This window comes from Alosa pseudoharengus, unplaced genomic scaffold (assembly GCF_046254945.1).
Source record: "Alosa pseudoharengus isolate Yale_2024_CS ecotype anadromous, Long Island Sound unplaced genomic scaffold, YU_APseudo_1.1 YU_APseudo_1.1_scf_1, whole genome shotgun sequence".
Lineage (NCBI taxonomy): Eukaryota > Metazoa > Chordata > Actinopteri > Clupeiformes > Clupeidae > Alosa > Alosa pseudoharengus.
Genome location: NW_027468564.1, coordinates 6,525,481 through 6,538,897, shown reverse-complemented (window position 1 = coordinate 6,538,897; position 13,417 = coordinate 6,525,481). Strand labels below are relative to the sequence as shown.

The 13,417-nt window shown below is 41.6% G+C and overlaps 1 protein-coding gene and 1 long non-coding RNA gene across 3 annotated transcripts in view; both read right to left on the bottom strand.

Moving 5' to 3' along the window:
• Positions 1-929: 929 nt before the first annotated feature.
• LOC143135517 (NACHT, LRR and PYD domains-containing protein 3-like) overlaps positions 930-13,417 on the bottom strand; it is a 41,486-nt gene continuing 28,998 nt past the window's right edge. For both annotated transcript variants that reach the window (XM_076296132.1, XM_076296133.1), the window contains one exon: positions 930-2,341. In XM_076296132.1, the coding sequence (XP_076152247.1) occupies positions 1,803-2,341 (539 nt within the window). In that variant the 3' untranslated portion in view covers positions 930-1,802. The remainder of the gene's footprint in view (positions 2,342-13,417) is intronic.
• LOC143136266 (uncharacterized) lies at positions 7,763-11,410 on the bottom strand. Its single transcript, XR_012989288.1, has 3 exons — positions 8,664-11,410; positions 8,432-8,573; positions 7,763-8,261 (listed from the first exon to the last, which is right to left on the bottom strand). It is a non-coding gene; the product is annotated as an uncharacterized LOC143136266 (long non-coding RNA).

Genomic DNA, 13,417 nt, shown 5'->3' with positions numbered 1-13,417 from the left:
CAAAGCTCAGATTTGATTGTAGTTTGTGTAACTTCAACATGGGTTATAGGTCAAAAGTTGAAAGAACGAGTGCTTATGTCCTTTTGATTTCTTACAGGTTGGGTCGTTGTTGCCCATAACACGCTAGCATTGTGCTAATGAATGACGTCATTGACATTTTTAAGGCTTTTTAGAACAATTAAGTGACTTTAAAAAATACAATACTCAACCAAGTGTATTTTCTTTGCCTCCCCTTTCGAATACAATATTCAAATTACTTGGGAAAAAATTATATCCCGAGAAAAGTGGATTTTGAGGGGTACAGCTTCATAGACCTCCATTCATTCTGCACTCGTGGACGAGCGCCCTCATGTGGAACCACAGTAGGAACTGCAACCAGTTCAGAAACCGGAAGTTTTCCGAGAGTGGCAGTTCTCCTCTTATTAGACATTCTCTGCTTGTACCCACACTTTCTCGTTTGCCTCCTTCAGTCACTATAGCAACACTGCACTGTGTCAAATGTCACCACGAAATGTGAGAGTACCGTCACACCGGTGTGACGGGAATGTTGAGAAATGAACGTTCTAAAGAATATCTGGGTTCATTGAATTCAACATAGAATTTTAGAACAGTCAATTGTCGCGGAACTTAAAACGTTCAAAAACCTACACCTTTAAGGGTTAATCAGCGTTATTTTATAATATTTCTGTAATTAATTAATCAACATTAATGTGTTATTTTGACAGCCCTAGTTATTATAGCCTACTACTGCAATACACTAATCTGGTACAGTGTTGTACTTGTACAGAGAGATGACCTTGGTGGTCAATGCATGCCATGTCCAACTACAGAAAAGGGAAGTTTGAAGTTCACAAAATAAAAATCACACTCTGTTTTGTTATGGCATAAAAAAACACTGGAACAAATAAAATGACAACAGGTTCATCACATCTCCTTTCAGAATCTTTATTTAGACATTTAAAAGTCAGAAACACATTTTATTTACATATTTTAAGTCAGAAAAACATGTCAACATATAGAAACACTGACACCTCAGATCAGCAAATAATTTTTCAAAGACATTCAGCAAATAACTAAACTTTTGGGAGAACATAATACATCATTGTTGTTGCTGAAACATTCTTATAATCCACACTTTCATTTTAGGAGAAGAGCATAATATAAAGAAAGCAATATCAGCATTTGTTTAGTTTCATCAAAAAAGTAATATAATTGAATATACATACATTAAACATGTGTATGAACAGGAGTGTGTGACTGGTGTTCCTGCAGTTCTTTATGCAGTCTATGGGCCAAACCTGGAACTAACGCCATAGTAACAAGCCCTGCTCAACTGCCAGGGCCACAGATCAAGCATCACAATGGATGTTGCTACAGTTACGTGGTTACTGCGGAATGTTGCGCAGTGTCTTGATGAATTTAAGTCTGAATTTTGGCAGTTGGTTAAATAGACAATACAAACCACACACACACACACGCACATTCAACTTCAAAAATATTATGTGATATGCCAGTGGGCAACATTACATCTGATGCAAAGCAAAAATAATGTAATACTGTCTTACTAAAGTTGTTTGTAAAAGAGCTTCTTGTGCCTACAAGCCTGCATTACATTACAGTGTCATACAAACCGCACACACACATGCGCACCCGCGTGTGCAGACACACACACAAATCTGAAAATGGATCAGCCCGAAGAAGGAGAATGAGAGACAGAGAGAAAGAGGAAGAGAAGGGAGGGGGAGTAGAGACTGAGGGTAGAGAGAGAGAGAAACGGTGAATGTACCTGTTCGAGGACGAGCTTATGTGATGTTGCGCAGGGACACTGAGGAGCCATAATAATAAAACCTAAACCCTGGATAGAGGGGCTCAGTGAATGTGGAGTGGAACGTGTGCAGGTGGGTGAGTGTGTCAGTGGAGATGCTGTAAAAGGACAGAGTGCCGGCCGGCCAGTCCAGGTAAACTCCTACTGTTCTGGAGCCAGAGGAGGGGGCAGGTATGGCAGTCTCTTTATTATTGTGGCTGGCAGAGTGTCTGTGACCAGGAGAGCAATTCAGACTCCAGGACTTGGCATTCCATCCCATTTTGACGTCATAACTGTCCCCTTTCCTTTTGATGCTTTTATAGGCCACAGATATATCAGCTCCATCACTCCACTTAGCCTCCCAGTAGCAGCGTTCAGACAGACCCTCTCTACACAACACCTGAAACATTGAGTCAAATCTCTCTGGGTGTTCAGGATACGGCTGCTCCTCACTCACCCATGTCACCTTTCTGTTCCCCTGAGAGAGAGAGAGACTTCGGTGTGCTGTGTTTGGGTCCAGTGTGAGATCACAGGCATCTACAGACAAGAGAGGAGAGAACATGAGAACACACTAACACACCATGTCAACACAAACACCCTCCTACATACACACACCTACAAAACATCCTCATCAGAATATGGGGAACACACACACACACACACAGAACATGAGAACACACACACACGAACATACAGAGAGAACATCCCCATCAGAATATGGGGAACACATGAACATACTCACACCACGTCAACACACACACACACACACACACACTACAAACACACAGACATTTGCAGACAAGAGTATAGAACATGAACACACACACACTCCTACACACACACACACCATGTCAACACAAACACACACCTACACATACAAACACACACACTAGGGCTGGGACAACGCGTCGACATAATCGATGACGTCGACGCAAAAAATACGCAATCAAGCAGTAGCCCTATCTCAAAGCTAACGTTAGAATACTGTTTGGATGTCAAGTTTAGCATGCTTACTTGCAGCTGCTTGTATATGCAGGGCTCATTTTATTGACTCTGTTTGCAAAATCCCGATGGAAATGGAAAAGTGTTTTCCAAGACTCAAAAGTGCTTGTCCAAAGGAGAAGTACGAACTGTTATTTGAACTAACTACGTTATGAATTGCATCCACACATCAGCAGCCTTTTAACTGTGTTAATGTTAATTGCAAGGATTTACACACGAACGTCTTAAAATGACAGGCACTCAATTAGACATACACTAGCCTACTGAACTTTATTGAATGCTACCTCTGACTAAGAATGCATTACTTTGCACTTGTAGTTACTTGCACTTCGTACTTGCACGTCTTTTATTTTGGAATCTTAAGAGCAATAAACATATATTGCAATGTTAAAGAATTCATGTTTTTTCATTCAGATATGTAAATATAAGTAATAATAAATAAACATGTATAAGTTGCTATTAGTGAATTAATGGGGAGATAATCGATAATCGAATCGAAAACGAATCGGACTGAAAAAATGAATCGTTAGATTAATTGATGCATCGAAAAAATAATCGCTAGATTAATCGTTTAAAAAATAATCGTTTATCCCAGCCCTAACACACACACACACACACAATCCTACTCAATCTATCAGCACATACACACACACACACACACACAACACAATGTCAACACAAACACACACACTCCCACACACCTACCAACACACACACACGCAGCTACTCACCCTACAAACACCTACCAACACACACACAGCTACTCACCCTACAAACACAGAGCAGGTCAACACAAGCAAACACAAACACACACTCACTGCTACTCACCCTACCAGCACATACACACAGGCACACACACACCATGTCAATGCAAACACACAGGCACTCACACACACCATTTCAACACAAACAAATGCAAACACACACACACACAGGCACTCGAACACACCATTTCAACACAAACAAATGCAAACACACACACACAGGCACTCACACACACCATTTCAACACAAAAAAATGCAAACACACACAAACTCACCATGTCAATGCAAACACACACACACAGGCACTCACAGACACCATTTCAACACAAACAAAAGCAAACACACACCATTTCAACAAAAATGCAAACACACACACACCATTTCAACACAAACAATGTCAACACAAACACACATTCACCTACCAGCACATATACACACACAGGCAAACACACACCATGTCAACCCAAACAAACACCATGTCAACGCAAACACACACCATGTCAACACAATCTATCTATAAAGCAAGAAGCGTCTGTGTGTGTGTGTGTGTCTATGGCACGCATATCTCGCTGACCGTTTGTCAGACTGACCTAAGATTTCGTATGTGGCTTGCGCGTGGCACAAAGGTGTGCACTCTCGATTTTGAAGATTTTTGAATGCATATTTCAAAATATGCTTATTTACGTAGGACGTTTATCGCTGCACTGCACTGTTTCCAAGGGGACCAGTTTCAGGGGAGCTCCACCCCATGGATCGTGTACTGACAGTAGCTAGGTCCAGAGAACGGGCTCTGCTAGGTCTTACTTTGATGATAGTCAGTCGCAATTTAAACGGATTACTCGGGAACCGCTTGTGGGTTAAGATGCAAGATGGTCTGACCTCAACAATAAAGACTCCCTGTATGCAGTTTGCTTGCATAAAATGATTACTTGCAACAACACGCCAACAAACATGGGTATGTAGTGACCACTCGAATAGCCCAGACTACTTTGGACTTTCAAGATACTTTGACTAAAACGACAATTCCGACTGCAAGGTCCCAAATTGAAACGAGCGATAGGCTAATGCCACATAGCTAACGTCAGACACGTTGCAGACTGAGCGACGGCACTTATCACGCCATTAAACACGGGTATGTAGGGACCACTCAAAATAAAAGTATGTGCAAGCTTCGAATAGCATTAGGAAGTTATTCAGTAAGCTACACACATTTAGCCTTAACTCAAAACAGTTGTCATTATGTCATTCTGATCTGTAGAAATGTCACATGCAGCCATGCCTAAATTTATTAGAGGCCACATTAATTATAGGCTAATATATTATAATATTCCCCTACTGAAAAAAACAGCCTGACCAGCTAAAGGTGGTTTGCTGGTTGACCAGCTTGTTTGACCACCATATGATGGTTGACCAGCTAGACCAGCAAATCTCTTGTGAAAACATACCTTCAGCTGGTTTACCCACCTAACGATGGTAATTCAGCTGGTTTTGCTTGTCGTACCACCTCAAGCTGGTCATTTTAGCTGGTGTTGCTGGTCTACACTGCTGGTTTAACTGGCTGTGCCAGCTTATGTTGGTCAAACCAGCATGACCATCTTACACCAACAATGTCAAGCTTGGCAGGCTGGTCACCAGCATGACCATCTTGCACCAGCTGTATCCCACACGACAGGCTGGTCAAACCAGCATGAACAGCTTCCTCAGATGGTCACGCCAGCATATCCAGCTGGTGGTCCAACCAGCTACACCAGCAAAGACCAGCAAGAGCTGGAAGAAAACCAGCAAAGACCAGCTTAAACCAGCTACCAGCATAAGCAGGTTTCTAGCTGTTTTTTTCAGCAGGGTCAGTATTCATTATTGAATGCTTAGCTGGAATGATGTTTCCCTATCCTATTTTTAAAGCATGCATACATGTGGGCATGTAATTGAGCTACGGGTTTTCTTCAGGAATGGCATGTTTGAACGGGCACTGCACTAGTTACATTAATACACAGGATTAGATGTTAAAATTTCTTGTGCCAAAATCCAAGGTAAAAACACATTCAGAAGCCCCTACTCAAATTAACTTTAAAAAGCACGCTACCCACAAATCCGCCAACAAATGATCACAAACACGAGACAAATGGCTCATCCAACAGCAGTATATAGTATGCGGCATGTCATTGGGGTTATCAAGTGGGCACCCTCATTCACCGATGTTTCGTTAAGTTAGGCCCACGACACCACAACATGAAGGCTTAAAGGGACACCAGGCAACGTTTTTGTGTTAATTACTCATCTTCGTAAGTCGGTATATGGTTAAATGACTCATTACAGGGCGAATGAAGACTCCCTCGCCCGCCCCTACTGCCTGTAGGAAGAATATAAGCTTGCAAGTTCAGTGTATCGTACCCGCCGACCGAAGCAGGATCAGTTTACATCCTGCATCCACAGCACAGAGGCAGGCTAACGAAACGCTAGCGATTGTTGCAAATGTGTGTATAATGGAAATGCCGGCGAAGAAGCAGCAAAAACCCTTGACGGAAGATGCAAAGAAAAGGAAAAGAGCTTCAGACCGAGCGAGGGGGAGTTTTGTAGAGAAAAAGCATCAGGCTTGCCTGGTGTCCCTTTAACAGTGAAACCAGTGTCCTGGAGACACTCCCCTCCATGCTGCCACCATATTACCACATTGAAATATCCAATATCCAAAATACTCTTAAAGGGACACTCCACCCATTTGCATTAGGCTTTGCATTGTTAGAAACCCAGTCATACTTTTGAATGGTCATGCAACACTCTCTCATTTCCCCCTGAGATGGGAGAAATCCGTATTTACCTCTTTACACTTCCTCCCACAATGATGCAAAAATCGTAATTTTGCGTCATTGTCGGAGGAAGTGTAAGAGGGGTGGATTTCTGTTGAAACTACAAGCGCTAGTTCCCACCCTTTCAACCCCGCCCATAGGGGGTTGGACCTAATGCGCTAACAGACCTATCACAGATCAGTGCCAGTGCTTTTGAATTCACTGGCAGAGAGCTGCAGAGACCTGCAGCAAACATGGCCGAAGGTACCGAATACACAGACGGATGCAATATGGAGGACTGGGATTTTGAAGAAGATATGGTAGAAAAGGATTTTCGTGGCTATCTTTATGAGCCACAATATAGCGACGAGCAGCTGAGGGCTATGGAGGAACAGGAGGCGGCTGAAGCTGCTGCCACAACAGCCGAGGCAGACGACCTGCCTGCCGCGGACGAGGAGCCCGCAATGGCTCGAGCTGGGGCGAATTGGTGGTGCCTGTGCTCTAACTGTGCGACAATGGACACAGAACGAGTCTGTCTGCTGCCGAGAATTCCAGCGATGCCAATTTCTTCTGGACGAAATCACGGAATCGGAGGATGACACGGACGTGTGTGTTGTTGATCACCCGAGTTTCGCACCCCATATGGATAGTGGCGTCCTGGAGACCTAGCTACTTTAGAATACCTAAGGTCAACTGGAAACGGCAGCCAAAGCCTACAGGGCCAAATGGACGTCTTTCTGTAAAGTAAGTTTATTTTCTTTGTTACTATGTCAAGGAGTAATCTTGCTAACACGCTAACGTGGCATGTTCATTGCACAAATAGCTTGCAGTTATGCTAGCTACTGTGGCACGCTAGGCTATAAGACCATCGCTCACTTTGGCCTCAATGTTTTGTCCAGACAATTTCTTCTAACAGCCTACCGGCACTTTCTTGAGTGGGTCCTACAAGAAGAGAGATTGGGCAGAGGTCGTCATGTCGTGTTACCTGCTTGTGTCGTGCTGGCTATCCGCCAGAAATACCCAGCTCCAGACGGCCAGTACTGCGGGCACCAAGACGCGGAGGACGCTCGAGGAGCTATAGTTTCATTGTTTGTATATTGTCATTCAGCAGTTGTATTGTTTTTTATATTTAGTTATTTAATTAAATGCTTAAAATGTACGTTGTTGTAGTTCTTTCCTAGTAGTGTTGCTCCAAGTGTATTCGAGTTATTGAACACCCAACATTTCAAAACTGGAACTACCTAGCTACTGTTGCCTCAGATGACAACAGAATGGTGGTCATACCTATAATTTCTATAAATTATGAAGTATTACAAGTATACATTGCATTATAAGCTTGTTGCATATCAGTTACCTCCTTCCAAGTTTATGATACTAAACTTTGTTGAAGGCAGACAGGAGAGCACGAGTGACATTTTGTTTTTAATTCACAAAGAAAGAATTGTCATGAACATCAAAACACACAAACAAAATTATCCACACTTTAGAGGTATTGACCCTGTGATTGAGTATAGTAAGGTGCTCAATGGCAGTGCAAACAGGTAAGGTAGTGCAAGGATAAGGTCAAAAGACCATATAAGACAAAGACATAAGGCATGGTAATATTACAAAATATTTGTGAGGAATGGGTTAATGTAGAGCTGACGTCTCAGAAGTGGCTCTTGAATGATGATGATGATGCAGCTTTCTTTGACGGCTTTGGGACAGGGGCAATGTTAGGTGGAAAAGGAGGTTGTGGTTGGGTGAGTGAAGCGGTTGAGTCCTTGAATGTTATGTTTGGGTTGCGTCTGTTTTCTATGACCTTCTCAATTAGTGTTTGGATGAACTTGGTGGTGTGTGGCTTATAGATTTTCTTGACTATCCATTGCTTTGACTTTTTGCAGAAGACCTGCTTGACGCGTGGTTCTCCTATAAATGACAAGGATTATAATGATTACACAGATGCCTGAATAAAGATTTGACTAGTAGATGTCTCTCCACAGGAATAGAATGAACTTTTCAGCAAAGTATGTATTTTGAGTTAGCTGTGAACATGCTACTTATGGTTATTTTAGTATTTAGAGTACATGAAAACACACCTGTTGCCGTGGTGGCTTGTTCTTGTGCCACAATGTTCTCATTATGTTCCATGATGGCGAGGTAGGCCCTCTCCCTCGTAGGAGAAGGCCTGGCATTTAGGGAGGTACTTCAGGAGAGCTCTGTGAAAGATCTCCAGTGGCCCTGTGTGAAAAGGAAAATATATAGTACTAATTAAACATGTTCAATAGGATATGTTAAAAACATGTGGGTATAAAGGGTGTCAGTTCTTACCAGTATGTTTGAAGAGGGCCATCTTCTGAAGATCTTTCAAAAGCCTTTTATCAAAGACGAGTGACGTCAGGTCCTGATATGCCACCGAGTCCTTCTTCAGCCACATCCTCTTCTGTTCCTCAGCTGTTAGAAGAGCATGGTCACAGTGATGCCGCTTTCCATCCGTGTCAGTCCATCGATGTTCATTGACCACATGGTGTGGAATGCACTTCCACCTGTTTTGTAGTGCCTTTCATCCGTTTCACCAACTTCAAGGGTGCTGGCACTGGTATCAAGGCCAGGTGTACTTGGGCATGGTGACTATAAAACAAACAAGAGGTTTCTTTTCAAACTATATTCCACTAATTTAAATCAGACAGTAGTCTTAGATATACTAAAGATAGGTGTAGTGGTGAAATAAGAGGTGTAGGCTAAACTGCAGTAAGGAAAAGCGCTACTGGATGTTTTTTTTAATACATAAGACATTCAGAATATATGATAATGGTGAACATTACTGTTTACAAGTGGTATGGCTACTAGTAGTAGATCGTTCCTTGAGTGCATACACACTATTAGGAAGTGCATTGAATGTATTGAGTGGTGGATAAACTATCAAGAGGTGGATAAACTATTTCTGAAATTCAGTGGTGGATAAACTGCGTTTACTTGCGATTAGCCTCCACTGCAGCCATGATTAGAGATAATATTATTTAGGCTACTTACAAACTTCTTGTAAGTTCAATAACGTTAAAAACATTTGAATAACGTCAGACTAACACAGTAAAACATGGTGGATTTACATCGCTAATAGCAAACTTATGCAGCTTATGCAACACACAATGGACACGATATTCATAACTGTCTAACGTTACATTGATAACTTTACTTCCTCGTTGCTGACGAGTAGAGTTAGCGAGGCAGCAAGCAACCAAAACATACAAGATATTTACTTTATAAACAGCCAAATCATATGAGATGTGCTGCTTTACAGCAGACGACTATATCAGTGTGTTCTCAGTCGAGAAGTAGAGTCGAGTCAGAAAAACCTTACCTCCAGGCAAATGCGTTTAGCGCAGCTAGCACTGCTAGTTCCAGAAGTTCCTGGCTGTTCGTCGACATCATCTGGCAAGGTAAATATCGACGGAATTGCGGTTTTCACAAGCGCGGGTCTCTTCACTCCTAAGGGGTTCTTCTGCCTTGAAATGTAGACTGCACACCGTCAGATGTTTTAGTGCTTCAATGGCTGTGTCCTCTCCGAACTTCGGGTTATTGATAGTCCGTAGCCACTTTTTGCACAACTCCAACTCTTTGGGTAATCTATGAAAATTTACTCCCGTGTATTTTCCTTGTGCTGGCTGAACATCCCGGTAACATGCAAGTGCACACCATTTCGAAACACAAACGAGGAGTAATTCACTAATGAGTTCGCAAACTAAGTCTTCACTAGAAATTGTTTGAAATGATTTCCAGGTAGCGTAGAGTGGAGCTCAACGCTCGAGCCTTGGTTGACAGATTATGGGCGGAGTTGAACAATTCGAGAGTTCGAGAGTGGGAGTGGCCTGCGGAGCTGAGCATTGCAATGCACTATGGGGATTGTTGTCTGCAATCCACAAGCACTAAAAAGTCATTTTCTGCCTTTTCTCGGTCAAGAAGGCACCAAATTAGAAATGTATGCTACTATTCTACTACATATATGACCCACTTTCAATACATATTCATTTCTCCACTGGTGGAATGTCCCTTTAACCAGCCTAGGCATGGTCAAGGTTGGCTAGGTTGGTCCGTCCCGTTGATGTGGACTGAACCATAACCATAAAAACCCTGGCCAACCACCATCAACCTAGGCACAGCCCATCACAAACACAAAATAAATTAGCCAGTTAGCTTAGCCAGTTAGCTTAGGCCCCATCACAAACACAAAACAGCCAGTTACCTTACGGCCCATGTTGCCCCCATATTACCACAATAAACATCCAAATACCCTTAACCAACCCAGGCATTGTCTAGGTTGGCTAGGTTGGTCCGTCCCGTTGATGCGGACTGAACCATGACCATAAAAAACCCTAGCCAACCACCATCAACCCAGGCACAGCCATCACAAACACAAAACAAATTAGCCAGTTAGCTTACGCCCCATGCTGCCACCATATTACCACAACAAACATCCAAATACCCTTAACCAACCGAGGCATGGTCTAGGTTGGCCCGTCCTGTTGATGCAGACTGAACCATAACCATAAAAAATCCTAGCCAACCACCATCAACAGTCCATCACAAACACAAAACAAATGAGCCAGATAGCTTACCTTAGCTTGCGCCCCAGGAAGGGTAGCCTAACTTCTCCTTACCCACAACCATTCGCTTGCTCGTTCTGCTGCCAGGGACATGTTACTAACCACCTGCCTTAGACTTCGACCACAAATGCCCAATTCAGACAGCAAGCCAATACCAGATCTGGCCACAAATCCTCGTGCACCGGTTTCAATAGGCCTTAATCGTGCACTTCAACCTCGCTTGGCTGCCTCCTCTGCTATTTCAGTGTATTTCGCTCTCTTCAGCTCATTGGCCTCTTCCACTCTGTCTTCCCAAGGAACAGTTCAATGAAGTAAACTATGTTCTCTGAATCCGACCATAGAATTAAGTCTGGTCTTCTTCTTTTTCTTCTTCTTCTGTCAGGTTTTATGGCAGTTTACAGGCAAAGTGTATTACCGCCATCTACTGGACTGAGATGCAATCAATTGGATGTCATTTCAAAGAAAATAATAAACAAAACAAAACTAAAAAATAAATAATAAAATTTATATATATATATATATATATATATATAATAAAAAAAGGAAAACACAAAACAACCAACTAAATCCAATTTGCTAATTGTGTTTCTTTGATAAATGTGATGACAGCACTAGTGATGTTTCCTGATCTAGGCTCACCTAATAAGGTGTCTAAAGAGAAGGCTTTCTTGACTGCGTTCACTTCCCTCTTTAGCTTTTCTCTTTGTCTGGAGAATCTTAAGCATTTTAAAAGTACATGATCTACATCCTCTCTCATTCCACAAAACTCACATTTTCCAGTTGGATGTTTATTTACAACATGTAAGCTATTATTCAAACCAGTATGGCTAGGGCTGGGATAAACGATTATTTCGACGCGTCGACGTATTTTTTGCGTCGACGTCATCGATTACGTCGACGCGTTGTCCCATATTCCCTGTTGACTGATTGCAAATATGATATTATTAATTTAATTCAATAAATCCTGTCGGCATGATGATTCTCCATTTTGTATAGATGTGAGAGATGACATTGAATCAGAACAAATAACTGCTTTAGGGGGCCTAGCTTCTTCTATCCACTGTAATGCAATAATAATAGCGGTCATTTCAGCTGCAAATATGGACAGATGGTCTGATGTTCTCTTTTTAATAGAGATTTTTTTGATCAGGGATATATGCTGCAATACCTGTTTTACCCTCTGAATCTTTAGATGCAGCTGTATAGACCTGTGTTGTATTATAATACATACTTTCTAGATATTGCCTACTCCTCCAGATTTAGCTATCTCTTTGGTTTCCATAATCACCAAAGGGGAACAAAACAACCAAGGTGAAGTTTCTACCAGGGGCACATTCTTGCTACAATTGATACCATCTATTTCCAATTGGTTTGCCATTTTATTACCATCCCAACCAAAGCTACAAATCTGCGATCTACCATATTCCCAACACTCGTTAAGAACTTTCTTAGTGGAGTGTGATACATCATGTTCATTTAAATTAATCCAGTAAGCCATACTCAATTTAATATGTCTAAGGCTTAAGGGCATTTCTCCTGTTTCTATTTGCAATGCTGGTATTGAAGATGTTCTAAATGCACCACAACATATCCTCAGACTTTTAGCCTGCATTCTATTGATTTCACCAATCAATGTCTTAGATGCTGAACGATACACAATACATCCATAGTCTAACACTAATCTTATCAGTGCAATATAAATTCTTTTAAGGGACATCCCTGATGCTCCCCAGTTGTACCCTGACAAACATTTCAAAACATTAATGCCCTTTTTGCACCTCTCAATTATTTTCTGCATGTGTTCCTTAAATGTTAACTTGACATCAAACCACACTCCCAGGTACCTAATAACGTTAACTTGTTTTAAGGATTGTTTATATAACTTAAGTTCTAGTGTGGGATTTACTCTTTTCTTTGAAAAACAAATAAATTGAATCTTCTCTACAGACAAATGAAAACCCCACTCACATGCCCATTTTTCTACCTTGTTAATAGCCAGTTGCATTTTGGTTGTAATATTATCAATATTGCATCCTTTTACCCACAAAGCTCCATCATCAGCATATAATGCTCTATTGATTCTAATGTCGTCTATTGTATTGAAAACATCATTAATCATGATGTTGAACAGCACTGGACTGCATACACTACCCTGAGGTGTTCCGTTTTCTATTGAATAGATGTTAGAAAAATTAACCCAACTCTCACTTCTATTGTTCTATCCTTTAAGAAGTCTTCAAGACAATTCCTCATCAGTTAGGTTTTTTGAACTATGAACCTTAACACAACTTTTTGCAAGCATCTCTGCTTTCTCTTGATTAGTTACTGCTTCTTTATCATTATTTTTAATTACAGGTAGAGAAAAGTCCCTTCTAATTCCTACCATCTTTTTAATCATGCTCCAAACATCACCCACTTTGATTTCTGCTCCTATTTTACCACAAAAGTCACGCCAATATTTCCTTTTAGCTTCTCTTATGA